Genomic DNA, 27,907 nt, shown 5'->3' with positions numbered 1-27,907 from the left:
AGCCTCACATAATGGTCTACTAATATTTTAAGTAATTTTGTCATTTTTATGTTTGGCAATATTAGTAACTGTCTTGGAATACTCAAAGTCTGAGGCCACAGTTATGTATTCTTTGTCATAGCTTTATAATAGGATAGCTCTCCACGAATTTACAATTTAAAAATAACATGGGAAGAGGTTAACTCTGTGTGTGTGTGTGTGTGTGTGTGTGTGTGTGTGTGTGTGTGTACTATCTTTCATCTTTTTTGTACATTTAAATACATAGCATTGATATGGTCATGCACATTAAAAAATTTAAAAAGCAATTTTATTTTTAAAGTAGTCAGGAACAACAGGGACAGAGGTGTAACTCCATGCTATACCCAGCATTTGACTAAACATAACTATCAAAGGGTATAAGACAGAGTTTATTATGAAATTAAATATTGGTGACAATTTATATTTAAGTTACCCCAAATTCCATGTTTCAATATGGTAACTGTTCGATGGAGTTATTAAAGTAACAGAACAAAAAAAAATCATTAATCAAGGCACGTTTAATATACATTGGTAGAAAAATAAACAAATGTATATCTTAGCTTCTCTGCTCAAATGATAAAACACTGACAAAAAGCACCTTAGGGGAGGAAATGTATATTTCAGCTTACTCTTCCAGGTAACGACCATTTTAGGAAGTTGGGATAGAAACTCAAACAGGAACCTAGAGGCTGAAACAGAAGCAGCACTGAGAGAGGAACATATCTTAGTGTCTTGCTCACTGTGGCTTATTTAGTTTGCTTTCTTATACAACCCAGCACCATCTGCCCAGAGGTGGCACCATTCATCATTAGGCGTACCCACATCAATCATTAATAAAGAGAATGCTCTATAGACATGCCTACAGGTCAATTTGATGACGGCAGTTTCTCAGTTAATATTCCATCTTCCGAAATGATTCTAGTTTGTCTTAGCCTGATAAAACCCAACCAGCAAAGTGATGAAATCTTTTGGTTGGTAGAAACTAGTGTTTTGTTAAGTTAAAAATGCATTCCAAAAGGCTTTATCTCCTAGCCATAAGGTATTGGGATAGATGTTATGAAGATCAAGGAATGGCTGTTTAGGAAGGTAAAGATTAAGCTCTAGACCTGCAACATTCTTACCTCTCCACAATTGTAATTTTAATCAGTTTCTCAATTGTGTAAAAGTTTCAGCTGAAGGTGAAACTTCTTTCTGAGATCTTTACTTCACAATATCAACTCAGACAAAACAAGATACTTGGTTTTGACACAGCAAAGAATTTTAGGACTACCAAATGAAGTAGAGTTAGGGTTTAGAAATGTTGTATATATCCTCCCCCCCCCCCCCCCCCCCCGTGTGTGTGTGTGTGTGTGTGTGTGTGTGTGTGTAGGATACCTGTGCCCCTCTGTTTATGTTCTTAGAGGCCGAGGTTGATGTTGGGTGCCTTCTTTTGTTGCTGTTGTCCAACTTATTTTTGACACAGGGTCTCTAATCCATCTAGACCTCACTCATTGACTAGACTAGTTAACCACAGGGATCTGTCTGGCTTTTAAGTGGGTTCTTATGTTTGTGTGGTAGGCAAGTTATGAACTAAACCATTTCACCAGCCCTTAATATATTTTAAAATACATTTGAACACTAGCATTTAGAGGAAATGACATATGAAGGAAATGAGTTTCAATTTTTCCTAAAAGAGAATAGCAATTTATTGTCTTTCCTTCTTTCTTTCTTTCTTTCTTTCTTTCTTTCTTTCTTTCTTTCTTTCTTTCTTTCTTTCTCTCTCTCTCTCTCTCTCTTTCTTTCTTTCTATTCCTTCCTTCCTTCCTTCTTTATTTCTTCCTTCCTTTCTTCCTTCCTTCCTTTCTTTTCTTTCCTTTCTTTCTTTTCCTTCCTTCCTTCCTTCCTTCCTTCCTTCCTTCCTTCCTTCCTTCCTTCCTTCCTTCCTTCCTTCCTTTTTCTCTATATTGTCCTGGCTGTCCCAGAACTCATTAAATTATAGTTTCATTTGTTTTCTTTCTACAGTTCCTTGGCTCTGCTTATTCCTCTTTTCAGTTCAGAGAATTACTTCCAGTATTCTGTTTAGCATTGTGGTGTTGTTGGATATGAATTTTTTCTAGGCTGTTTGCATCATGGGAAGTTATTCTTTCTCCTTCAGCCTTGGCAGATAAATTTTCTAGATATAGTAGTCTAGGTTAGCTCTCTACCTGCAGCCTTCGAACAGTCATTTAATTTCTAGTCAGCTAATCATCCTTATAGAGTGTTTAATGTAGGTTTTTTCTTTCACTTTTACTTAGAACTTTATTTATCTCAGTTTCTTATAGAGTAGACACCAAGTGTGATGTCTGTATTATAGTATTTGACTGAATATTTGTTGGACAAAGACAATTCTTCAATGTTTGTAATATTCTTCCTGTTATGACAGAATCTCCATATTTACTAGTAAAGCACCTTAGGGTCTTCTTATGTATATATAATATATGTCTTATCACTGTTGTTACCCTTCCTTATCCCCTCCCACTCTTGCTGAACTTCTCCTTCCCAAGAAGCTCACCATTCTTGTTTGTGTGTGTGTTTGTTTTGTGTGTCCTGCTGATTTAGTTTGACTGCATGTACATCGGTGAAGGATTACTTACTAGAGCCTGATGAATTACTAGTGCAGAAACCACTCCAGAAAAATGACTCCATTTCCCTAGAAGCCATTAACTGCAAGTAGCTCGTCAGCTTGGGGTAGAGACTTATGAACCCCTACCCCATCTATGATTGAATGTTGATGGATCCTATGTTGTGCAGGTAACCACAGCTGCAGTGTGCTCATGATTGCAGTTGCCGTCTAGAAGACAGTTTATCACAGCCCTTGTCCCCATCCTCTGACTTTTATGGCCCTCTCCCTCCTCTTTTGCAATGTTTGATGAGTTTTGGAGTTAGCAGGTACTTCCACTTAGGACTGAGTACTCACAGTTGCTTACTCTCAGCACATTGACCAATTATGAGTCTTTGTATTAAAGTCTGCTCATTGCAAGTAAAAGCTTTCCTGACTAAAGCTTAGAGCAGCACTCATCTTATTTCATCCTAAAATCATTAATTAGATTGGTCTACATTTCCTAAGTGATTTCCTATTTTAGAGGAATTGAGAATTTTCCATGTCAACTAATATGTAATGTGAGCGGTAGATGTGCACTAAAATGTTAATGGTAAGATTTTTTCCTTATAGACCCTTGTTCAAAAATTCAGTGTGATGTGCACAATTAAAAGTGCTAACTTGGAACTTACTCAAAACAATTTTTGTTTCTCTCAAGCAAGAACATCTTTAATTTACGTTGGAGCTTTTATTCTTACATTATGTACACAGAGATCTTTTATTAATGTATTCCTCATTTATGAATATTCTTTCCCCTTTTAATTTTTTAAACTAATGTTTTTCAATGTTCACACTCAAATTTGATCCATGCAGAAAAAGATTGGAGATAGTAGGGGATGATACCAGCATCCCAGTTTTAGCTGAAGACTTGCCAATATCAATAATTAATGCACCATTCCTGGTAGTGGGGGTTTTATTTGATAACACATGATGTCTATTTGGGACACTGTTTTCCCATTATATTGTAACTCCATTTGTATATGTATATATTTTAGGAAGCTAATCATCCTGAATTTCATAACCCAGACTCAGAAAGACAAATATTGTTTATTTACCCTCATATGTGGATATTAGCATATAAGCTTCAGATATGTGTGTTTCAATTAGAATATACACAGAGGTTAGGTAGTTAGTAGGGGACCGTGGAGTAGGAAGGGAATCTATTAAGGAAGGGGAACCAGAATATAATACTATAAAGGGATAATGGATAATGGAGGGAGATGGAACAGGAAGGATTGAATGGGGTCAGAAATGGGAGTAAAAAGGTAAAGGAGGGAATTGGAGAGGGATAACTAATACTGAAGACCTCTTGAAAAAGGCATATGGAGATGCATGTGTCTGTTTTGGTGTATTTTTGTGTGTGTGTTTTCTTTTCCTTTTCCTTTTTCTTTTTTTAAACAGTCTCAACTCTATAGCACTATCCTCTAAGTGTTAGTGATCGTTCTGCTTCTGCTACCCAAATAGTGGGATCCCAAGTGTGTAACTATGCCTAGATCTGTATTTCTGTTTTTGCACGTATACAATACTGCCTTTTTTTTAATGGGTCTGTGGTTTGATAAGACATCAGGTATTGTACTACCTTTAGCATTACATTTTCTGCTCAGGATTGCTTTGATGATTCAGTCTTTTGTACTTATGTAAATATTTTAGGATTGTTTTTCTGTTGCTGAGTATAATTGAATATGTTGATCTATTTTGGTAATAGTGTCATTCAATTTTGCTTTGTTTTTCTGGTGACAACCTGGTTTAAAGAGTTTTTAGAAGACCGAAATATAGAACATTTTCCCTAGGTTACTATGATTAGTATGTGAATAGTCTTCAAATGACAACTTGCATAAAGTTGTATGCTCTTAGGTGCAATTAATAGCAGCTTTATTGAGCACTTGGCATTTTAAAATTAATACACATTTCTGTCCTTCTATAGCTTATATATTGTAGTCTAAAAGCTCCATACAGGGCAGAAAACATTTTTGTTTTTTGTATTGATCTACTTTAACTAATAGGTGAATAGCTAATAACTTTTAAGAACAGTGTTATTGGTGTGAGGGGCCAGGCAGGATTGCATTATAAAGTGTAGACTGGTTAAGCCAGCTTTTTATTTTTTTTTTAAACTGGATATTTTAAATTAGATTTCATAAGGACAGTCATTTAATATAGATTAATTAATTAATGTGTATATGCAATATACATTAATATACTATTTGGTTTGTTATATTGTATGAGTCATTTGTTATATTTAATCACTCTGAAAGATACCTGGTAAGTTTACAAACACATCACATGCATAACTAGAAAATAATAGATAACAATAATACGTTGTTTCATTGAGTTGTTATATGGTCAAGGATGATTTCCTGACTTCATTCCCCAAATTTTGGGAATATAAGCATGTACCCCTGCATCTAGCTTTTGTTGTACTGGGGAATGAATTAAGAATCTCCTACATATTAATCAGGTATTAGTTGCCAGAAGTTATAGACACAAAGTTTTAAAATACTGTTTAAATTTTAGACATTATCTTCTTTGTGTTATTATATGTTTATGGTTGAAATTACGTAGATAATTACATGTAAGTGAGATGAGGAAAACACCCAATATTTGTTGAAAATTACTCTTTACTATTGAGATTCAAGTGCTTTTCAGTTACTTAGCTGTGTTGCATCAGGATGTTATAGTTGATCAGTGAACTGATCTGATTGATATCATTCTTTTCTCTTATTCCAGTCCATAAAAATGTTAAGTAGAACTTTGAAGGAATAATATTTGTATATCATATTTTTATCATTTAGATTATATGTTTTGGAGGTAACACTCTGAGAAGGTTGTTTGACTGATTTAGCCCTTAATAAATTTGAGAGAATAAGAGCATTATTTTAAACATTGTTTACTCAGCTCTCCATTGATGGCAAGGGTTTCTGCCATCACAAGGGTTTCTGTTTTTTTCTTATAGTGTCCCTGTCATTCTACTTCATTCTAGGTAGACATTATTTCTCTTGGTATCTTTTTCTCAAAATCTTTAAAATCCTTTTGTGTAGTTCATGGTCAACAAATCACCAAATGGGAGAGTGGACACATCTGTGTTCTGGCTTCTGTTGAAGTAGTTAGCTTGATTTTATATGCCTAATCTATTTTGTAAAAGTTTATACAGCTCTGATATTTGCCCAATCTCTGGAGTACATTCCTATTTTACTATGGCTTGCATGCTGTTGATTCCCACGGATATTTGAAGTTCATTCAAAGTATAGGAGCCAAATGTACACAGAGGAGGTTTCCCAGCTCTATCAGAACAAACAAATAAGCATCCCGTTAAAGGTTGTCTTTGTTTCCTTAGATTTTTTTTTCCCCTCAGAAATATGGTTCTGCATCTTACTGACCTATTTTCTAGGATTGCTTCAATCATTATCCTGCTCAGATTTAACCTTGTTTTAAGGGAGAGCATGTCATTGTTGCTATTTTCAATGTCTTTATGCTGCAAGGAAATTAGAAAACTTTTCTATGAGTTCAAGCTTTTATTTATTTATTTTCTTTTGCTTGAGAGATTGAATCTTAAACCAAAATATCTGTACATTTCTAAAGACCTTGATTATTCCTATTCCTACTGTAAGATAATTACAGAAAAATAACTTCAAGCTGTCAATATGCATAACTAAATACTAGAAACAGTTGTTCAGATGAATAGAATTCTTTTCTGAGGAATAGTTGATACAATTTACGTTTACTGTGAAAAAATGAATTTTCTAGGGAAATAAAATGAGCTTAGGGTACAAATAATCAGAATGCATTATATACTTGTAAGAAATTGTCAAAGAACAAATTTAATCAATTTCAGAGTAGTGTTTTGTTTTTGTTTTTGCACAGCATTTGACTAATCAGGAAGATATTGGAGGTTCTAAGTTGAGGAAGTTTTAGTGTTTGGCGGTTCCAGTGACTTGCATTGAAGACAGTTATTGATCTTTGTGACAGGGAAATATGAGACTGTCATTGGTGGAGTCATATATTGGAACTACTGAGAGTCAGGCATGAAAATTCACACTTTAAAGTTAGAACAGTGCTGAAAATTTAAGATCATACTTGAGAAAAATTAAAGTAACTTTGGTGAAGATAGATTGTTAAGAAAGATTGTAAGTGGAGAAGTTGTCTAAGTTTGCTTTGCTAAGATTTAAGATCTGTCCAAAACTGGAGCAGTTTTGGCAGAAGTAATAGATGTAGTAGATCTTTTTTTGGCAGAGTTCATGGCAGATAGTTTCATGCTCAGTGTGTAAGCAGGGGTATGAAAGTATGAAGCATCTTGGTACTGTTTGTACCTGTAAAATTGCTGTTTGTGTTTTAAAAAGTTGGTTTAATCTGACATAAAATTTTATCAGATCTTTTTGGTATATCTGTTAATATTAGAATTCTAGCAAGATATGTTAGCTCACATCTGTTATAGCAGCAGCACCTTGAAGACAGGGATGCTACCTGCGAGTTTCTGATTCGATTGGGCTACTTGGCTATATTCTGCTTCCAAAAATAGAAAACAAAAATTTAGAGCTCTATTAAAGGAAATTTGACTTAGAAATTAGACTTGGAGTTAATTTATTTGCATGTGATAATTTTGCCACTAAGATACTAGAATCATGTGTCAAGGGTATTGCTTAATCTCTTCTGTTCCAGGTTTGTAAGGAATTATTAAAATATACCAGCTAGATCATTGAGACTATTGCTACTCCATTACTTGATGCATAGAGTGTTGGCCTCAACCTAATTAAATTATGTGTAGTTTTTGTAAGAAGCTTATTTTATAAGGTTTTACTAATCACTGTGTATTCATAGGAAATAGTCTTCTACTAGATTCAAAATAACTTATTTGAACTTTCAAATTATTTCCTTTTGGCTTTTCAAGATAGGGTTTCTCTGTGTAGCCCTGGCTGTTCTGGAACTCACAGAGATCCACCTGCCTCTGCCTCCTGAGTTCTGGGATTAAAGGCATGGGCTACCACTGCCTGGTTCATTTGAATTTCTTAATTCTCTTAACCCTTTACCTTTCTCTACTAGGTATGCTTGGTTGTATAATGTTCTTATTATAATGTAGAAGAGACTTTTGTTTACAATTTTGAGTTACTTTGCAAGAGTTTATTTTATTTTATGTATATGAGTGCTTTTTCTGCACATGTGTCTGTGTACCACCTGCGTACCTGGTGCCTGCAGAGGTCAGACGAGGGTGTCAGATGACCTGGAACTGGAGACAGGTGTTTGTAAGCTACCACTTGATTTCTGGAAGTCAAACCTGGATCCTCTTGCAACAACAAGAGCTTTTAGCTGCTGAATCATCTCTCTAGCTGCAAGAGTTTATTAAGAACAACAAATATAATTAAATATTTCTTTTTTATATTTATTTACACTGTGTGTGCCTGCATTTTCTTCTTGTGCCATGTGAGCTCTCGAGATAGCGCTCACCCAGACATCTCACCAGTGACTCACTGGTTAAATTATTCAAATCACACATTCATTGACATTCTAGATTTATATGACAAATTTGCAGAGCTGCAATAAAATGCCTTAATACAACTATCTACAAAGATCTCACTGCTTTATATGTTCAAAGACAAAGATGGGACATCCCTGTTTGTTTGAGCCTCTGGTAAGAATACTAAACAATGGTAGATCATCTTAGGAGTGATGTAGGTGCAAACAGTCACATCTCCCAAGGGAGCAGCTGAAAGATGTTTGGGGCCTGGTTTGCTCCTTTCATACTAGGCGTTTCATAAGAACACATAAGAGAAGTCTCATATAACTAACTACCAAAGAAATACCATGAGAACTATTTCATGCATCCAGTTAGTTAAGAACCATTAATGCATTAGGAAGGTTTCTCGAGTCCTGCCTGGCCCTGCAGTCCCACAGCTGCTTAAAAAACAATCACTCGGAGGCTTAATGTTATTTACAAACAGTATGGCCTATGGCTAAGAATTCTTGGTAGCACACTCTTATAACTTTACCCATATCTATTTATCTATAAGTTGCCATGTGGCCATGGTTTACTAGTACTTTCACATCTTGCTTCTCCTGGTGGTGCTGGTGTCTCTTTCCAGACTCCATCTTTCTCTTTCCTGTCTCTCTCCTTGGATTTCATGCCTGCCTCTAAGCTGCCTTGCCATAGGCCAAAGCAGCTTATTTATTAACCAGTGGGAACAACATATATTCACAGTGTACAGAAAGACATCCCCCAGCACTTCCCCTTTTCTATCTAATAAAAAAAAGGAAGGTTTTAGCTTTAATATAGTGAAGTTATATATAGCAAACAGTTATCAAGCAAGAATTATAGTTACAATATCTAGTCTATTTGTATTTGGCAATATTAAATAAAATATTTTATAATTTATCCTACATTTGTGAGTGTAAAGTTTCATATCTAATTTATCTTTTATCATAACCAAGGAAAATTATAACTATTTAGTCTTCAACTACATCAAAGACCCCAGAAGGATGTAATATTACCTAGTTAAATAGGAAGTGCATTATAAGTAACTTCCAAAAATCTAGAATGACAGAGACAGCTGGCTGCCTGGACAGTTACCCAAAGTTTCTCTGTAATGTTGGGGTATCCATCTTCAGCCTATAAGCCCAGAGTTTCTCATTTGCTTTTCCCTGTGTTGTACAGAATGTCTGGCAGAAGCAGGAAACTGAAGAACCATCTTACCTTGTTTTGGCAAAATTTAGTAGTCATTTTTCCATGGGTCCTACATGTCCAGTTTATACAACATTTTGTCTGGCAGTCCAGGCAAACAGTTTCTTGCCCAAATGGCTAACTTTTGCCATAATGAGTTTCTTCAATGCCCATCATCCTCTTTGAAGTAATTGATGATGTCAGGAGCAGACGTGCCTCATTGTCCAGAAAAATCTAAGTTCTTAAAATATTTTAAATGCCATATTCTGTAGGTCCTTGAAGTATTTGAAGATTACCTACTTAATTCTAAATGAAATAAATTTTGTATATACCTAGAAAACTTAACATGACTGTAAGTTTGATTATCATAGATGGTTCTTCTGGTTCCTGCTTTACAGAGGAGACTGCCAGAAATTCTGCACAAGTCAGGGAAAAGCAAATGAAAAACTCTGGGCCTATAGGCCGAAGATGGATGCCCCAGTGTTATAGAGGAACGTTGGGTGACTGTCCAGGCAGTCAGCTGTCTCTGTCATTCTAGATTTTTGGAAGTTGCTTACAATGTACTTCCTATTTACTTAGGTAATATTATTTCCTTCTTGGGTCTCTAAGGGAGTTGAAGATTAGATAGTTTTAGTTTTCCTTGTTAACAATTTCAAAAAGAAACTCACTAAAGAGGTATAAAGTGTGTAAGTTTGAAAGACATCAAAAGATAGTTTTGGTAAAGCAAATTAGGATAGAAGGTAAATTAGATACAGTCCTTTGGAGTCATAAAAATAGGATAGATCATGGAATATTTTCTCTGAATTTGTCAAATGCAAATGGAGTAGACATTATTGATGTATTTATTGCCTGTATATATTGTATATAGTTATTGTACTTATCATATATAGTTTTTCTTATATTAGTTATAACTTTTTTTAAATTTTAGACAAAAAAGGGGAAATGTGATATGTGTACACTCCAATTAAGCTTATCTGAGGATCAGAGGAAAAGCCAGCCACTATATTAAACATAAAAGTCAGGCAGTGGTAGCACACGCCTTTAATCCTAGCATTCCGGAGGCTGAGATTCATCTGGATCTCTGTGAGTTCAGGGTCACACTGGGACAGAGCCAGGCGTGGTGCACATGCCTTTATTTCCCAGCCGTAGTTAACCATAGAGGTCTAGAGGTCTGTACAGACAGACAGGACATGACATAGCTGGGCAGAAAGAGGAAATGATGTAGCTGGGTGGAGACAGAAAGTGAGATGGCAGGCATAGAAAGGATATATGTGTGGGTATACAGGAAGTAGGTCTCTCTCTTGCCTGAGGATTTCTAGCAGTAAGAACATGACTGGCTTCTTTCTGCTTCTCTAATCTCTCAGTTTCTCCCCAATATCTGGCTCCAGGTTTTTTTTATTAATAAGACGGTTTAGCAATTCGTCTTACACATTCATTAGGCCTTACCTACCAATATCCTTTCCCTGTGTACCAAGCTTTTAATTAAAGTAGACCTTTTGGCAATGTTCAAAACATGCCTAAATTGGCACTAACATTCCATATAGTATTATTACAACTTCAGAATTTTGATGCATATCTGTGATAATAATCCTTTCATACAAACACTGCATCCTGTACTACAGATTTTTGATGGGTGTCTGTGATAGTAGGATAACTGTTCCTTTGCTGGACAACCTTCAGACAAACACTCATACGTCTCTATAACTTATTCTTGGTACACATTTTATATAAATGTTCAAATATTTAGTTTCTCATTTTCAGTTCATATAAATATACAAAGTATTTTAAAAATACTTTATTTGCTCATTTCTAAATGTGTATCTTTACATTCTCACCTGTTCTGAGGTTTTTTTTTCTCTTTTAGATGTAAAACATTTCCTTATTTATATTTTAATTAAGCATTCATGTTCTACCCAGGAGCATGGTATGTTATATACTTAGCAAAATATTTTATTGTTGATTTTATTCCAACTGTTCATTGTGTTTCAGTGCACTTGCCGGAATGACATGGTGAAGATATCAATGGATATATTTGTGAAGAAGTTTCAGCCAGACAGATACCAAATTTGGAAACAAGGAAAAGATATATATACTATTGATCATACAAAGCCCACTCCAGAGTCTACCCCTGAGGTAAAAATATGGCTACAGAGGAGGAGAAAATTAAGAAAAGCCCCCAGGAGGTAAGGACCCCATGATATCGTGCTTGTAGTATGTACTTTGTTGAAATGAATTATGGGACCAAATGTTCTCAAGGATTGTTTATTTTTGTTTATATTATTCATATGGTTATTTAGTATATACTGAAATTTTGAGGTATTGTATGTTTAACTTTTGAATTTAGGAACAGGTAGTCACATATGCAGACTACTCCTGAAATCAATGTGCATAGTTAGTAGAACAACATAGAACTTTTCAGAATTCTTCCATTAATTATTTTAAACATGTATTTGTTCTTTACATTATTCATCGTATTTTAAACAACTTCAATAACTTGACTTCTAACTCTTATATGCTACCATTTTTAAAAATTTTATTTATGAGTTCTTTCATTTGTTAAGTAGCTGAGATACTTCTTGTCTCATCTGGATGCTTATGCTGTGGCTTTATTCTTTTCAAGACTCAAAGGAGAAAGTATTATTTCTGCTCCTTGGTAGTCTTTTTTAACCTTACCTCTAATCCACTTTTGTGACTAGGACTTTGTCACAAATCCTTTGATTATGCTGTATGCCTTATGGCTGATTCTTAGGCTGCATATTAGCTCTTAAAGTTTGAAATTTTTTGTTGAGGTTTTCTTTTTACTATTGCTTATTATTATTTTGAAATTCTTATTCTTTTAATTTATAAAAATAGTATTTAAGAACTGTGGAAATTTTCTAAATCCAGGAAAAAAAAAATCCAAGGAATCCAAATCATTCTTAACCTCACTATCTAGAGACTATCCATTTTAACATTTTGTATATATTTTACATATGTATTTATTATATATATAATATAAAAATATTATACACTTTCAAAATTAGACTATGTTATATTAACAATTGAGTGACCATGTGAATGCTTTTCATATAATTAAATTATTTCCTGTAGCATAGTTTTTTAATACCTATATGTATTTAATGTCCTACATCTAGACCTGTGGCACCTCTGTTTTTACTGTATTAACACTATAATTTAAGTTTTTTGCTCAAAGTTTAGTACTTATTTTGTGCTTCACTTCCCACCACTTGCAATTACTTTTGTTATTTAAAATGGTTGTGAGCAGGAGAAACCTCAGAACATGGAATTGTGCATATTTTCTCTTTTAATGCCTGTTTATTATTTTTTTTAAATTCAACTATGATGTCTTGGCTAGCCTATGACTCATTTTATATATATTATATAACATATATATAACACATATATATAACACGCATATATATAACATATATATGGCTAACATGTAACTCAGAGAAACCTACTTGCTTCTGCTTTCTCAGTGCTGGAATTATACCTGGAAGACATCTGCATTTTTAAAGATACATACATACATACATGCATACCTACATACATGACAGAACTAGTTAGTTAGTAGCTAATCTATAACTTGGATGATAATATTTCAGCTGTAGTTTGCAGCAAGGGTTTTCACAGTATTGTTTGAAACTGAATTCAGTATATCATGGGCAGTGTTTTAATGTTGAAAGTAAGATGAATTTCAAGATATCACAGTGGGGCAGGAGAAAGATCTTAAAGAGTGCTGACTATTCTTGTAGATGATTCACGTTCCCTGCACTCATGGGGCAGCTAATAACCATCTGTATCTTCCATTCCACAAATCTGACATCCTGTTCTGGCTTCTATGGTCATTTCATGCACATAATACAATATTTATACGTGCAAGCAAATAACAGTACACATAAAGTAAAAAACATCATTCTTTTAAAAAGTACAATAGTGCTTAGTGTGTGGGAAATGTTTTCTCATGATTTGTGTACTTATATGTATATAAGTTTTGTCTCAGTAAAATGTGTAACTTACTGTGAATACATTCAGAGTTTGAGAAACAGTAATTAGGGTGTCAATACCCCTGGAGGTCTTAAGGAAACATTCCATTCTGACTTCTTGAGAAACATGCAAAGTAGCACTGTAGTCAGATTCATGAGCTGTTGTAGCTGTTAAAGTCACCAGGCTTTTCAACTTGATAGAGTGTGTGTATGTAAAAATCTGTGATACACAGATTGTCAGTGTTAATCAGAGTGCCTTTTCTCATTTCTTATAAGTCCTAATGTTCAGGAGTGTATTTCGTTTTTCTTAGTCTGTGGTCTTGATGGGCCTTCAGTAATACCATGCACAAGTATAAACCCCCTCACAATCTCTGTAGTATGCCAGCTGCTTTGGTTTACATGTATACCTTGTGAAGTGCATGTTTTGCTTATATCCTCAATGTTGTAATTGCCATTGGCAGCACCAGACTGCTAGTATGTGTGTGCTCTTATTTGTTCTGTTTAGCTCATTGTTTCTGCCTTACTTGACTTTACAGTGAAAATTCAGTTGTAAGTCAATTTAAAACCATTGTGGCTGGGCGGTGGTGGTGCACGCCTTTAATCCCAGCACTCGGGAGGCAGAGGCAGGTGGATCTTTGTGAGTTTGAGGCCAGCCTGGTCTACAGAGTGAGATCCAGGAAAGGCACAAAGCTACACAGTCAAACCCTGTCTCGAAAAAACAAAAAAGAAAAAAGAAAGAAAGAAAGAAAAAAAAACCCGTTGTGATTTCAACTTCAGACTTTATTAATTTAAAAAAATATATTAAATAAATTTTTCTTGATATAAGCTCATAACAGTATTATTTGCATTGATGTGTACTTCATATCCAGTTTGAACTTTTTCCTTTGACCACTTTCCTTTTATTAATAGCCTCCAGGGCAATAAGTCACTTTCTAAAAGGCCTAAAACTGAGGAGGATGAAGAATCTGTTGAATGTAATGGGGAGGAGATCTCAAACCCTGCCATATGCCCAGCGCACCTCAAGGACACTGAAAAGCCAGAAAAAACATCCAAGCTGGGGAACACAGAAGCACCTTCAGAAAGAGAAGCTTCTGGTGCCAGGAAACAAGCAGATCAACTCTTAGTGAATGACACCAAACTCTCAGGTAAGCAAATGTCTGGTTATGTTTCACATGTGTCTCCGGTGATTAATAATCTGATGCCTTAAAACTGTGTCCACTATGATATCTTGCTAGACCATCTAACCTTTTCATTAACTAAGTAAACTTACAGGATAATTCACCTATGAGGGCAAGTAAATGCTATTAAATAAGGGATACAGTTTTTATGTATAATAGAATTCTGAACTAAACATCCAATAGTATATGTTTGGTTTAATAAAAAAACAAAGATTTCTAAAATGCAGAAACTTTTAGTGAAATTCAACTTAAAATTCAGAAGAAAATAAAAGCAAATTATAGACAATTGTGTTCAGATTCCTTGCTAATTTTCAGAAGAAAATAAAAGATAAGTCTTTATAAAAAGGGGGTGGAGGAAAGCTATAAAATCAACAGTTTATACCAATGAACTTTCTAAGAGTTTCATATAACAGACATACATACAGGCAAAGCACTCATATACACAAAATAAATAAATCTAAAAATAAATAAATAAAGGGCTTGAGTGATGGCTCAGTGGTGAAGAGTGTAAGAAATAAGTCAGTGGAGGAAATGAAAGAATAGACCCAGTGTGGCCTCACAATGGTGAGAGCAGACTTTTGTTGGTCTGAGAAGTTAGCACTTCTAACACTGCTTAGTATCTGAGGGTACAGGTGCACTATAAAGGTTCTGAGAGTTTTTGCAGTGGAGAGTAGAAAGGGTAGAGAGCCTGCTTATTTTAGGTAAACTATTTTTCTGAAACTGGAAAGTGAGAGATAAGTCAGATTGCCTGTTTTTATGACCTCTGGCTGCAGGGCAGGTGATTCCCGACATGCCTTGGGCATCAGGTTTCTTGAAAATCTGAGCTTGTTTTATGATTTTGGGTGGTGGATTTCCTTTAAAAGAGTATTTGCTGTTGTTGTTTTTTTTCCCCCCTCCATATTTTTGGAAAATCAGTATGCTTATTTTTTGTTTTTATTTATTCTTCTCTCATACAATACATCCTGACTGCAGCTTCTCTTCCCTCTATTTGTTCCAGCAGTAGTCCCATTCTTACCCCCACCCACCCACACTGTTCCTCTGTTTCCCTTTAGAAACGAGCAGTCTTCCTAGTGAATAGGAGGGCATAACAGTAGGCACAAACCCTCATATCAAGGCTTGTTGAGGCAATCCAGTGGTGATGGGGGTTGACTGATTTCCCAGAATGCCTAATGTAGGGTCCAAGGAAATGCTGAAGGAAGGCCCCAGGCTCAAATAGTATGCAAGAACACAGAGCGTTTATTATACCGTCATGGATTGGGGTTGGTGGTGGTGGTCATTCATCTGTTCAAAATGGCGATGACCCCAAGAGGGATGTGCAGGCTCCTTTTAAGCAGGGCTAAGGGGAGTTTCAGGATCGACTACATAATTGGATAAGCAAGCAGCAGTTACATTAGTATATTTTTGATTGACTGAGGTTTAGTCTTCCCATTTTTGGAAACATCTGCACAAGCTTGCACATGACTCAGAAGGGGTCTGCTGGGTTTGTCCTTAAGATACTGTGAGACTGACTTAGGCCTTCTGTGTTCGGTCTCTCCCTCGACCCTGAATGTAAGAGCCTTGTAGATAAATGCCCCTTTGTTGGAAAAGACACATGTTTGTCCTCAGAGAACTGGAACCTAAATTCAGTTGTGAAAGTGGGAGAGTTTAACGCCTTCACTAGGGCAGCAGGTTTCTTGAAAACCCAAACCTGTTTTATGACCCTGATTTTAGGTGGTGTGTTTCCTTTAAAGAGTGTTTGCTGCTCCCCTCCACAATAAAATTAATTTTCTATGTATCTCTTTAAATATATATATATTTTTCTTTATGTATATGGTGTTTTGCCTATATGTATGTTTGTGTGATCCATTGGTACTGTAGCTGTAGACAGTTGTGAGCTACTATGTTTCAGATTGAACCTGAGTCCTTTGGAAGAATAGCTTGGGCTCTTTAACTGCCGCCCCCCCCCCCCCTTCATTTTCAATGCATTTTAATTAAAATGTATTTACATTACTGACCTTTCCCTTTCCTTCCTCCAGCTCCTCCCATGTCTCCTTCCTCCAAACTCTCCCATGCTCCCCAAGTTGATAGCCTTTTTTTCTTTAATTATTATTGCTAAATACACTTATATATCTATGTACAAATATGGAAATGCAACCTGTTATTATTGTTATTTGCATATGGTCTCAGAGCTTAACCACTTTGTTATGAGAGTCTAATCCTCTTGTAGAAGACCCAAGTTCTTTCATAGCTCCCATGTGGTAGCTCACAACTATTGATATGTAACTCTTTTTTTTTGTGTGTGGTTTTTCGAGACAGGGTTTCTCTGTGTAGCTTTGGAGTCTGTCCTGGAACTCGCTCTGTAGCCCAGGCTGGCCTCGAACTCACAGAGATCCACCTGCCTTTGCCTTCCCAGTGCTGGGATTAAAGGCATATGCCACCACCGCCCGGCGTAACTCTTATTCTAGAGGATTGGATAACTTCTAACCTCTGTGGGCTCCAGGCGCTACATAAATGCAGGCAAAACACCCCACACACATAAAATAACTGAAGTCCATCTATTTTGTTTTTTCCCCAGTTGTTGAATATTTTTATGAAACTACTAATGCTTTATTTCTTTAATAACATTGTAGCTTTTTTGTTCCTTTAATAATTGAGTTACTTGGCAATTCCTGTATTCCATTGGTATCCTTCATCCTGTATCCCTTCAGTCCTGGCACTCCTCAAATCCACTCTTCCTATTATTCATATGTGTACGTACCCATAAGACACCACATCTCTCCCTGACATACAAGATCCATTCTAGTACCCCCTGCTGTCATATCTCAGTAAATTCAAAAGTACAGCTCTCACATCAAAAAGAATGGGATTGCTTATTCTGGAGCCAAGTGTGAAGTCTGACATGGGATGTAGGGAGCAAGGAATGGCTTTTTAGTAGGCCAACAATTATCTGAGATAAATTAAGCTCTGGAACTGCAACATTCCAACCTCTCTTTGAAGTTTTAATGAATCAGCCTTCAGTAGACATATTATTTTCAGGAATTCTCATCACATCTCCATATTGTAGCTTTAAAAAGTAGTTCCAATCATGTTCATACCATCTTCTTAGGATTCTACTTAGAATAAATTAAAAACCTTTGCATCATTTTTTTTTTAAAGTTCCTCAGTTGCTTCTTTAGCTTCATTACCTTTGCTTTTAAAAAGGCTGTGTGACTTCAGTTGAAACTACACTCTTTCTGTGAGCTCACACTTTAGGGAGGAGCTACATGATACAGTTACAATTCGGTATACATTTTAGAGATACCATCACAAGTGACAGACCTATAGAGACAGAACCTTAAAAGACCAAGTGCTTTGGTGTTAATTTCTGAACAGAGTTGTGAAGTGTGTGTGTGTGTGTGGGGGGGGGGGAGGTAAAAAGGGTTGGGAAGGTAGAATGGGAATTGCAGTTAATGCAAACAGCACAATTGAATAGTATACATAAATATTTCCTTATAGTACTTCACCTTGGATTCTTTTTGTTTGTTTGTTTGTTTGTTTGTTTGTTTGTTTGTTTTGTCGTCTTTTTATTTTTGTTTTTGTTTTTTTTTGAGACACGGTTTCTCTGTGTAGCTTTGGAGCCTTTCTTGGAACTCACTCTGTAGCCAGGCTGGCCTCAAACTCACAGAGATCTGCCTGCCACTGCCTCCCAAGTGCTGGGATTAAAGGCGTGCGCCACTGCCTGGCTTTCACCTTGGATTCTAACATTCTGTTTAATTAATCTGTTTATGACTTCAGGGAAGATTTATATGAAGTGTACCTAATTTTATTAGTTCTATCAGTTCTCTATATTTTGATCTGTAGGTTTTGAGACCCAGAAAAATACTTAAATAGAAGACTTGACTTGACTATCAGAGCTACTGTGTGATATGTAGAAATGATGATAAGTTAGTGTGTCTGGAAAATGCTTTATAATATCTCATACAAGAAAACATTTCAAAGCATTGCCTCCAAACCATATGACAGTTAAAGAATCACATCTGCCTATGTCCAATCATAAAGGATTCATGTAGCAGAGGCTTTTTTTGGATCTCTAGGGCTTTATATGTGCCATTTATACACATTCTCTGAATTTCATTATTTCTTCTGTAGCTATTCTTAGCATTATCTCTTTGAAAAATTTTTATTTCTACATATATTTCAAGGTGTTTATGCTTTGTTAAGTATTATGAATGACCTGTATATTGACAATAATATGGCTTAGAACCTACGTTTAATCTTTGACTGCCTTGTCAGTGGGGTTTTGTTTTCTTTCAGAAGTACAAACTTGGAGCTTAGAGAGCTGACTCCGCATTTAAAAGCATTTGTTGTTTTTACAGAAGACCTGGCACTTCACAGCCATCTATATAACTCAAATTCCATGAGAGCTGACGTTCTCTTCTGGCCTCCATGGTCACTAGGCACACACACTAAATGTGTGTGTGTGTGCCAGCAAAACACTCATACATGCCTGCATAACAGTCATATACAGAAAATAGAAAGGAAGTCTAAGATCTCATTGTAATGACACTGATTACTTTTCATGTTTATGGAAATTGAGGTGGACAGTCAGAAAATATAAAATCAGCCAGGTATGGTGGCATACAGTTTTAATAACAACACTTGGGAGACAGAGCCAAGTGGCTCTCTGAGTTTAAGACCAGCCTGGTCCATAGGGCCCAGGAACCCTGTCACAAAAATAAAAAAAGAAAAAAAGAAAAAAAAAAAAAAGAAAGAAAAAATAAGAGAAAATATACAGTCAGTAATCCCTTGGTAATTGTTTAATCATTGCACTTAGTAGTAATGCAATATGACACGCATTGTTAGTCTTTTTTTTTGCTCCTCAGGAAAAAGCTGTATAAGTTCACCAGTAACAGATGAAATACAACATGAAGATAACACAGCTGGTGCTGTAACTTCACCATCTATGTCCAAGGAGGCCTGTGACTTCATGCCATTTTCTAGTGGCCAGGTAACAGGCAAGGAGTCACATCTCCTTAAGATTCTACAGCCAGACTCTTCCAAGGTGTCTTCCTCCCTGGCAGAAAGTAATACGGTATTGACAGAGGAAGAAGACAATGATGAAGAGGGCCATGGAAGTAACCTTGAACCTGGGGAAATCTCTGAAGCTCTTAGTGAAGAGCAAAATGGGCTCAAAGTTCCTAAGGTACATGTTAGTATGTATTTCTACTATGTTCATTGGGTAGTGGCCTGTATGGTGATGATAATGCTTTGTGAATACAATATATTATCCCCTGAAATCTTGCTTTAAGGCAGAAATAAACAGTATTTACATTTAGAAGTTTTAATCATATTTCATCATTGGAATGAGAATAAGATTTTGGCAGATAATACTATGTAAGTTCTGGTTCACATTTTGATCATTAATACACAAAAACCTTTTGGCCACATGTTGAGGTCTGTCTGATTTTTTTTTTTCACTTTATACTTTGAAAAAACAACATCTTTCTTTGAAGCTAATACAAGCTTCTCTGCATATAGTACACAGAGAGATCATATATACTCATTAGCTACTTTCCACAAATACTAATATTTGATAAGCATTAATTTGAAAACTTAATCATATTGACATTTAGACAGTTGTGATACAGAGTATTCCCATCACCAGCCCAGTTATCCAGGCTGAGATAAATTGCCTCTTGGGTACTGTGTTCCTGACAATAGTAACTATTATAAAATCAATTTCATATAGTCTTGGTTTTAACATCATGGCTCACATGATTAGTGTTTTCTTTGACTCTTCTTATTCAGACTATTATAGCTATATTTCTGGCCATGTTTATTCCCATAAACAAACCTTTTACCACTCAGAAAAGTTAATCTCCCCATGCAGGTTTTATGGCTATAGCCTCTTCTCTGTACTTCTCCATTGTTCTCATTTACAGAGTGAACAGTTCTTCAGTTAGGAATGGGTCAGGTGAGCTAATGCTGCGCTAGCATTCTGAACCTCACCCGGGACTTCAGTTGTCTGTGAGGAGCTGCTCTGTTGTTTCAGATGGTAGCTGAACTATATGCTGACCTGAGCAACCTGTTGATTGTTCCCAGTTTACTAAACCTACTATGAGTCTTTTCACATCCTTTAGTAACAGGCATATTATTAAAAGACAGTAATTTCAAATAGTCTATTTTTTAGTAGTCTTAAATATATAAAATATAATTCAATAATTTGATCAATAGACTTGATCATTTTCTAAAATCATTGTGTGTTCTACACAAATATAACCATGAAAAATATTAAAAGTAAAAAGGGAAAGTGTCTCATAGGGGCTTAAAAATATCTTTCACAATTTAGTGACTTCAAAATAATAGGAATGTTTCATTGAAAAATAATACCTTCTTACTGAACCTATTGCTCGTTTCTCAATGGAAAGAGGAGTCCTTTATTCCATTTGGCTGGTTTTTCTTTTCTGTGAGGATAAAAGCTGGATCACTTGCCAAATATTCATGTATGAATGGTGATACAACTTCACAATTCTTAATCCTTTTATGAGTGTATAATGGTGGACTTGGGCTAGTTTTAAAGGATCTTTGAATTTTGCTAATTTTTGGTAAGCCTTCCATGAAACACAGTATTTTTTTGAAGAAGAATTAACTGACCTCTTGGGAAAAAATGCTACCCCTTTTCCTTTACCTCCCCTTCCTTTCCCTCTCTGCCTCTCTCACTCTCTCCTTCTCTCCCCCCTCCCTCAGCCTCTCTCCCTCTGTCTCTCTGGTAGTACTGTGGATGAAAACCCAGGGCCTTATGCATGCTAGGTAAGTGTTCCACTACTGAGCTGTATCCTAGCCTGTAAATCCAAATTAAAGTACTAATTTCTTAAAGAGTAAATAAGTACAAGATTTATTCCTCATCAGTGTTATCATTTTGAAGTATTTTTTTTTCTGAAACAAATATTTATTAAGTCTGAAGAAACAGCTCAGTAAATAATGTGCTTGTTACGTAAGCATGCAGAAAAGTTAGGCATGGCTACATTAGTCTATAACCACTGTGCTGGGAGGCGGAAACAGTAGGGTCACTGGAACTTAGTGACCTGCCACGCTAGTGAAGAGGTAATCTCTGGGTTCACTGACATCCTGTCTCAGAATGTAAAACAGTGGTCTACATATTATGTCTACCCGTCCTTGCATACACACGTGCACCTACTAGACATGTGGAAAAAAAATAAAACCCAAAAGGAACCAAACATTATTCATCGATTATTTTTACCTCTTTTTTGTTCTATAACCAGATAATAGAAGGACATCCCAAAACTACTAAGAGTTGGCGCCATCCACTTGGTAAGCCTCCAGCCAGATCCCCTATGACTCTTGTGAAGCAGCAGGTAGCAAGTGATGAAGGTGAGTGCATGCTGTTATTCGTCATCTTTTATAATAGATGACTTGTGCATTTAACTGTGATAAAAATATTTCCCTCTTGAAATTTAGAAATAAAGACTTGCTTCATATCCTTTTTTTTTTGGCTTTTCGAGACAGGGTTTCTCTGTGACACAGTCTTGGCTGTCCTTTACCTCACTCTGTAAGTTAAACCTGGCCTTAAACTCACAGAGATCCCCCTGCCTCTGCCTCCCGAGTGCTAGGATTGAAGGTGCATGCCACTACCGCCAAGCTCTGCTTCATATACTTATAACATTACTAGTACAAATATTTTGTTTCATATTGTAAGTCATTCCTGACACAGCCTGAGAAATTTCCAGAAGAATCACTTCAGATCATGACATATATGCATTGTCAGTACTTTTAACCTGAATCATTTAAATTCATTAAACCAGTAAGAAACCAGCACTTAATATATATCTCCACATAACTGTGTGGTAGATCCCTGTCTTTGCTTGGTATATTACTCTCTGATGTGGCTTAATGTAGAACTACTTCTTTTAAGTCACATATCCCAATGTAACATTTCCTTTTCTTTTTAATTTGTTTCCCCTTTCTCTGTCTATGTGATGTTTAGATGTGACATCTGCTAAGTACATGAGACATGTATTTCTTCCTTACATTTCTAACTGACCTATTCAAGCAGTTTTTTTGTAGAGTTCTTCTTTGAGATAGTCTCCTTTTCTGATGGATATTGTCTAAAGTCACCTGTCTTTGAGGATGTAGTGAAGGTAACTCCATTATAGGGGTGCTTGTTTAGATTAAATAACACTCACCGGAAGTATCAGCATCATTTTTCTGTTTACTGTCTGTTATGATGTGTGTTTATATAAAAAAGTAAAGAACATAGTGATAGTACTTTCTTTAACAAAGAATAGCATTCTAGTTGAATAATGGAAAAAAGGAGACACACTAGCTGTTATTTCTGTTTATTATCAGAATATACAGTTCTAATGTTTTGTTTCCTTGAGATAAATTACAGCATTGCAATCTAGACAGGCCTGAGACTTGATCCTCCTGCTTCAGCTTTCCAGTTGCTAGGATTATAGATACTGTCTGTGCTACATCAGTTCCTTCTTTATCCCATTTTACTTCATGTAGCAAAGCTGTTGTCAATTAAAGTTATTATAACTAGAAGACAAATTAAAACAAGAATTTATATGTAACATTTAATACTTAGGTATTTTGATTACTTTTCTTCACAGGTTGCTATTGGTATGGCTTCTCTGCAGGAAAGGGCCTAGACAGATTTCTAAGGAAAGCTTTTTCTCTCATGTGCTTTTCTTCCTAGAAGCTTTTTTAAAATTTTTATTTATTTTAAAAAAAGGTTGTTTTTTGTTTTTTGTTTTTTTTTGATTTTATATACCAATCCCAGTTCCTCCTTTTTCTCCTTATCCCATACCCCACCCCCAACCTTCCCTATCCCACCCCCCATCCACTCCTTGGAGAGGGTAAAGCCTCCTTTGGAGTCAAGGGTAAGGCCTCCCCTGGGGAATCAACAAAGTCAGGCATACTAAGGTGAGGCAGGACCAAGCCCCTCCCCACTGTGTCAGGCTGAGCAAGGTATCCCACCCTAGGGAATGTGTTCCAAAAAGCTATTTCATGTACCCAGGATAAGTCCTGGTCCCACTGCAAGGGGCTCCCCAAACAAACAGATCTAGCCATGTAACTTGTCACCCATATTCAGAAGGCCTAATTCCGTCCCATGCATGTTCCCCAGTTGACAGGCCAGAGTCCATGAGCTCTACCAGCTTGGGTCAGCTGTCTCTGTGGTTTTCTCCATCATGATCTTGACCTCACTTGCTCCTGTGATCCCTTCTCCCTCTCTTCACTAAAGTCTAGGAGCTCAGACCAGTGCTTAGTGGTTTATCACTGCATCTGTCTGCTTCCATCAGTTAGAGGGCCCCAGGAAGGGGAAATAGTTAAGATCTCTTGGGTAACTTGGGGGGAGGGCATTGAAGGGAAAGGGTGGGGGATGGGAACAGGATGGACTGAGATGGTGTAGTGGAGGGAGGGACAGAGAGGGAGAGCAATGAAAGCAATATCTTGGTAGAGAATCATTAGGGGGTTAGGGAGAAACCTGGTGCTAGGGAAATCCCTAGGAATCCACAAGAATGACACCTAGCAATAATGGAGAGGATGCCTGAATTTACCTTCCCCTATAATTAATAGGGACTACCTTAATTGTCATCATAGAAGCTACATCCAGTAACTGATAGAAGCTTATTTTTATGTTATCCATTGAGAATTTGTCCAGAGTACCCCCTTGATTTCAGTGTATAAAGTTTGCAAAAAATATATAAGTAACAAAGTTAACAAAATGTTAACAAAGTTATCTTAAGGGTTTAAGGTTAAGTATTTTTCTGAAACATTGGTAATTGTACTTTTTGTTTGTTTGTTTTGTTTTTGTTTTTTCAAGACAGGATTCTCTGTGCAGTTTTAGTGCCTGTTCTGGATCTCGCTCTGTAGACCAGGCTGGCCTCAAACTCACAGAGATACGCCTGGCTCTGCCTCCCAAGTGCTGGGATTAAAGGCATGCACCACTATTGCCCAGCTGGTAATTGTACTTTTTGTAACAGTTGCATATATCAACATCTTCTGGGAATTTATGAGAATTGAATTTTAAAACTGTAAATGTTTCCTGGTGGCTAAAGATTTTAAAAATCTAAAATGACAATGAAAAATATTCTATAGCTTTAAATAAATTATTTATATCATTGTTCACTCTTACTTCTTCCTTTGAATCTAGTAATTTGTATCAGTGGAAGTAAAGGGATATTATCCTTGTCTAAATGAATTGAACAAGCGGATTTAATCCTCATTTTGAACACACAGTTCCCAGTGCAGCTGGTTTTCGGGATTTTCTGCCCTACCAGCTCCTTTGGCAGTATTCATATTAGAATATACTTACATTAGAATTTCTCAGAAATTAACTCTTTAAATATTGATTAGTGTCCTCTGTGGGTAAATGATCATTTCTTTATTGAGTCTGGAGTGTGATCCTCCTACAGAAAACTATAGAAGCAAAAAGTACCAAAGTAACATTCACATGCACCGAAATATACTTCATTTTGTATTGGCCACCTTTTCCTGGGAATGGTGTTTGCTCTGGTGTGTGATTGATATACCAATGACACGCCACTGGAGAAAACTGATTTTTTTTCCCATTGTCAGTTAGTATCAATTGCAAATAGCTTCTTGGTTAGGGATGGGACCCAGTGTCCATTTCTCCTTCTCAACTAGTGCTGAACTAGTTTGGTCCTATGCATACTGCCAGTCTGTGAATTCACATGTGCATCAGTCCTTTTGTGTCTGGAAGATGTTGTTTCCTTAGAGTCATCCACGTTAGATGTATTTTGAGTAGGATAAATGATGTGTCCTATTATTTTTTACGTTCCCTGGACTTTAAAAAAATAACAGAAAAGAAAATGAGTTCAAGACATAAATTTTTTTCAGAGCCTGTTTTGGAAGGAAACCTTTATCAAGTTCTATATATTCAATATAACTTTTCATGGTTTATTGAATTTTTTACGACTCCAGTGAGTGTTGTTTTATATAAACAAGTGCCATTTTAATGCTTTATAAAAATTTTATGATTCAAAGACATCATTTTAGTAGGTTTTAAGAAGCTAAGACTACCTAATTTTGTAAGGTGGTATATATTTACCAAGCCTTGGTGTACACACACACACACACACACACACACACACACACACACACACTCCTTTTATTTAGGCATTCCAAAATAATTCTAATGCTCACTAAAAATAAACAAAGTTTTATTATTTATTTTGGGGACTTTTAGGGATAGACTGAGCTTTATCACTTACATTTTTTTCTTTCTGTCTCTCATTACATTTTATTTCTTTGTTTTGTTAGTGTGAATGTCATTGAACAAGTTTATGCCACAGTGACTGTGTGTTCAAAAGATAATTTATAGAGTTTGTTCTCTCTTTCCATCATGTGGGTCCAGGGATGGAACTCAAGTCATCATGCTTGGAGACAAGTACCTCTGTTCGCTTAGCCTTGTTTATTTCTTGGGACCGTGTTCCACAATATAGATATGCTTCCCTGTTATAAACATCTCTGATGTTACTTCTTTTACTTTGGTGGAATAAGGTCTCTGCCCATAAAAGATATAAAAGTTACTGGGTTGCTAGTTTCAGAGAAAAAAAACTGGCTTATATGAATTGCTATGGCTTTTGCTATTATCTATCATTCAGATGAAAAATACGTATGGGCTGTCACGCTTTTGTGAATAATGGCTTATTACCTAGTAAATTACCTCTGTACCTCTTGGATACCACTGTGACTACTAAATTAATAAGCAGAATTTAAGAGCAATTAGGATATAAAAGAGCAGAACTAAATAAATCATAGTGGTAGGAAATTTGGAAGCAAAGTTAACTTGGCGTCACGTGGCTGTGTCATCATGGGAAGCAGGTGTGTATTGTTTACTGAAAGCATTGGAGTTGCTATCTAGGTATCTGCTCCCGTGCCTCATCCCGAGGTCATAACTGGGAGGTAAAGGGACTAGCCAAGAGTTATGGCAGTGTTTACACCATGTCCTCATTTGAGTCTGTCATTCTTCTTATTTCAGTAGTCCTCTGGGGAAAATATAAGAAAGGGAAAAATGAGAAAAGGTAGATTATGTTTAGAGGATTCAGAGACATTGTGGACACCCAAGCCATGTAATTATCATTATGTATATTAGTACCATATTGTCTTCCTCATGGGCACCGCCATCCTTGTGGGACAGCCATCTCTCGTTGCTCGCATGTTGGGCAGGCAGCTTCGATGTGCACAGTACTCATTATGTAAGTACTTGACTTTCCAGTGGGGACTAGGTCTCCGTGTATTCCCAGGCTTGACTTGGATCATGTGGCTCTTTGAAAGCCTTCCAGTTTAAAGATTGGCCCTCCTGGATAGTTACCTGCCAATTTAAAGTATGGTTTCTCCAAGGAAGACATTAGCTAATTCTTACTTCTTTGCCCTACTTCAAGCCCTAGTAGAGAGGGTAAGGGAGAGGGTACAGACATACCCTCAGTCAGTTACAGGAAGCCATAAGCCACGAAAGAAAGTCAAAGGAAATGCTGAATGTCATTCTCCTAGTCTTTTATGTGCTCATAGGCTGTCATCAGGCCTTTCTTGGGAGCTTTGACTCCATTTTGAACTGTTCTATGAATAAATAGCATAGCAGTCCCTGGTGATTTACCAGCTGTTGCAGCCATTGATCAGAGTTCAGAGTATAACCACAGGTTGTTGTGTCTTTAGAAAAATAAATTATACTGGAAATGAATGATGATTGAAATAGAGATATTTTATTAAAGAAAAGAAAGGTGTTCTAGAAAATGGGCATTGACTAGATTACCCAAAGAAGACAAGTCTTCAAAGCTACAGGCTATCAGTGTCATGAATCTTTCTTTAGAGCTTATTTACAAAGCCCTTTTGCTTGACTTTGGACATTACAGGGCTTTTCTCACACATGATCTGGTTTTCTATTTATATGTGTATGTAATCCTAATGGGGACAAGTTTCCAGTCTTTCTGCAGCTAGCTTCTTCTACCTTTCAAGTTTTATGCCTCTTTTTCTATAATGTACTTTAGTGTGCCATAATGTCTACATTATAACAATTACTTTATTTTCTACATTATAGACGCTCTATAAATGCCATGGATTTTTAAATTAAAAAAATCAATTTAATTAAATTCCACTGATAAGCTTTTACTGAACTATGTTAAGTGGAGAAAATGAAAGTATTAATAAGAGAGTCACTAGCTTAGTCATACTTAAACATGTTAACCATGTGGGGTGGTTTTGCAGTGTAAGCTGAAAAGATGAAATGATGAAGTTTAAGGAGAGATTGGTTTAATTTTTTTTCCAGCAGAAAGAAAATAGCTAATAAAGAAAAGTTGTTTTATGACCCCATGTTCTGATCTGATCTCCTCTTCCAAGGCTGGAGAAGATGACAGAAAAACACAATTATTCTGTTTCTTTCAGAATATAGTTGATAAAATAGGCTTCGTATCTGGCATTGATATCACAGAATAATCAACATCTGTGACCAGGGTGATAT

General features: G+C 36.2%; 1 protein-coding gene across 6 annotated transcripts in view; it reads left to right on the top strand.

The window, feature by feature from the left end:
- The window catches only part of Kdm4c (lysine demethylase 4C), a 206,503-nt gene that overhangs the window by 95,722 nt on the left and 82,874 nt on the right, over positions 1 to 27,907 (top strand). For 5 of the 6 annotated variants that reach the window (XR_008213975.1, XM_052718457.1, XM_052718458.1 and 2 more), the window contains 4 exons: positions 11,271 to 11,464; positions 14,177 to 14,412; positions 19,287 to 19,606; positions 21,687 to 21,795. Coding sequence is in view for 4 of the 6 variants with exons in the window: in XM_052718457.1 (XP_052574417.1) it covers positions 11,271 to 11,464; positions 14,177 to 14,412; positions 19,287 to 19,606; positions 21,687 to 21,795 (859 nt within the window). In the remaining 2 variants the exon portion in view is untranslated. Of the gene's footprint in view, positions 1 to 11,270; positions 11,465 to 14,176; positions 14,413 to 19,286; positions 19,607 to 21,686; positions 21,796 to 27,907 lie in introns of those variants that run through there. The other variant, XR_008213976.1, reaches the window with a different exon arrangement.

The sequence above is a fragment of the Peromyscus californicus genome, unplaced genomic scaffold (genome assembly GCF_007827085.1).
Source record: "Peromyscus californicus insignis strain IS unplaced genomic scaffold, ASM782708v3 Scaffold_5__1_contigs__length_169319896, whole genome shotgun sequence".
In the NCBI taxonomy this organism is placed as follows: Eukaryota; Metazoa; Chordata; class Mammalia; order Rodentia; family Cricetidae; genus Peromyscus; species Peromyscus californicus.
This window is presented reverse-complemented; position numbering and strand designations above follow the sequence as displayed.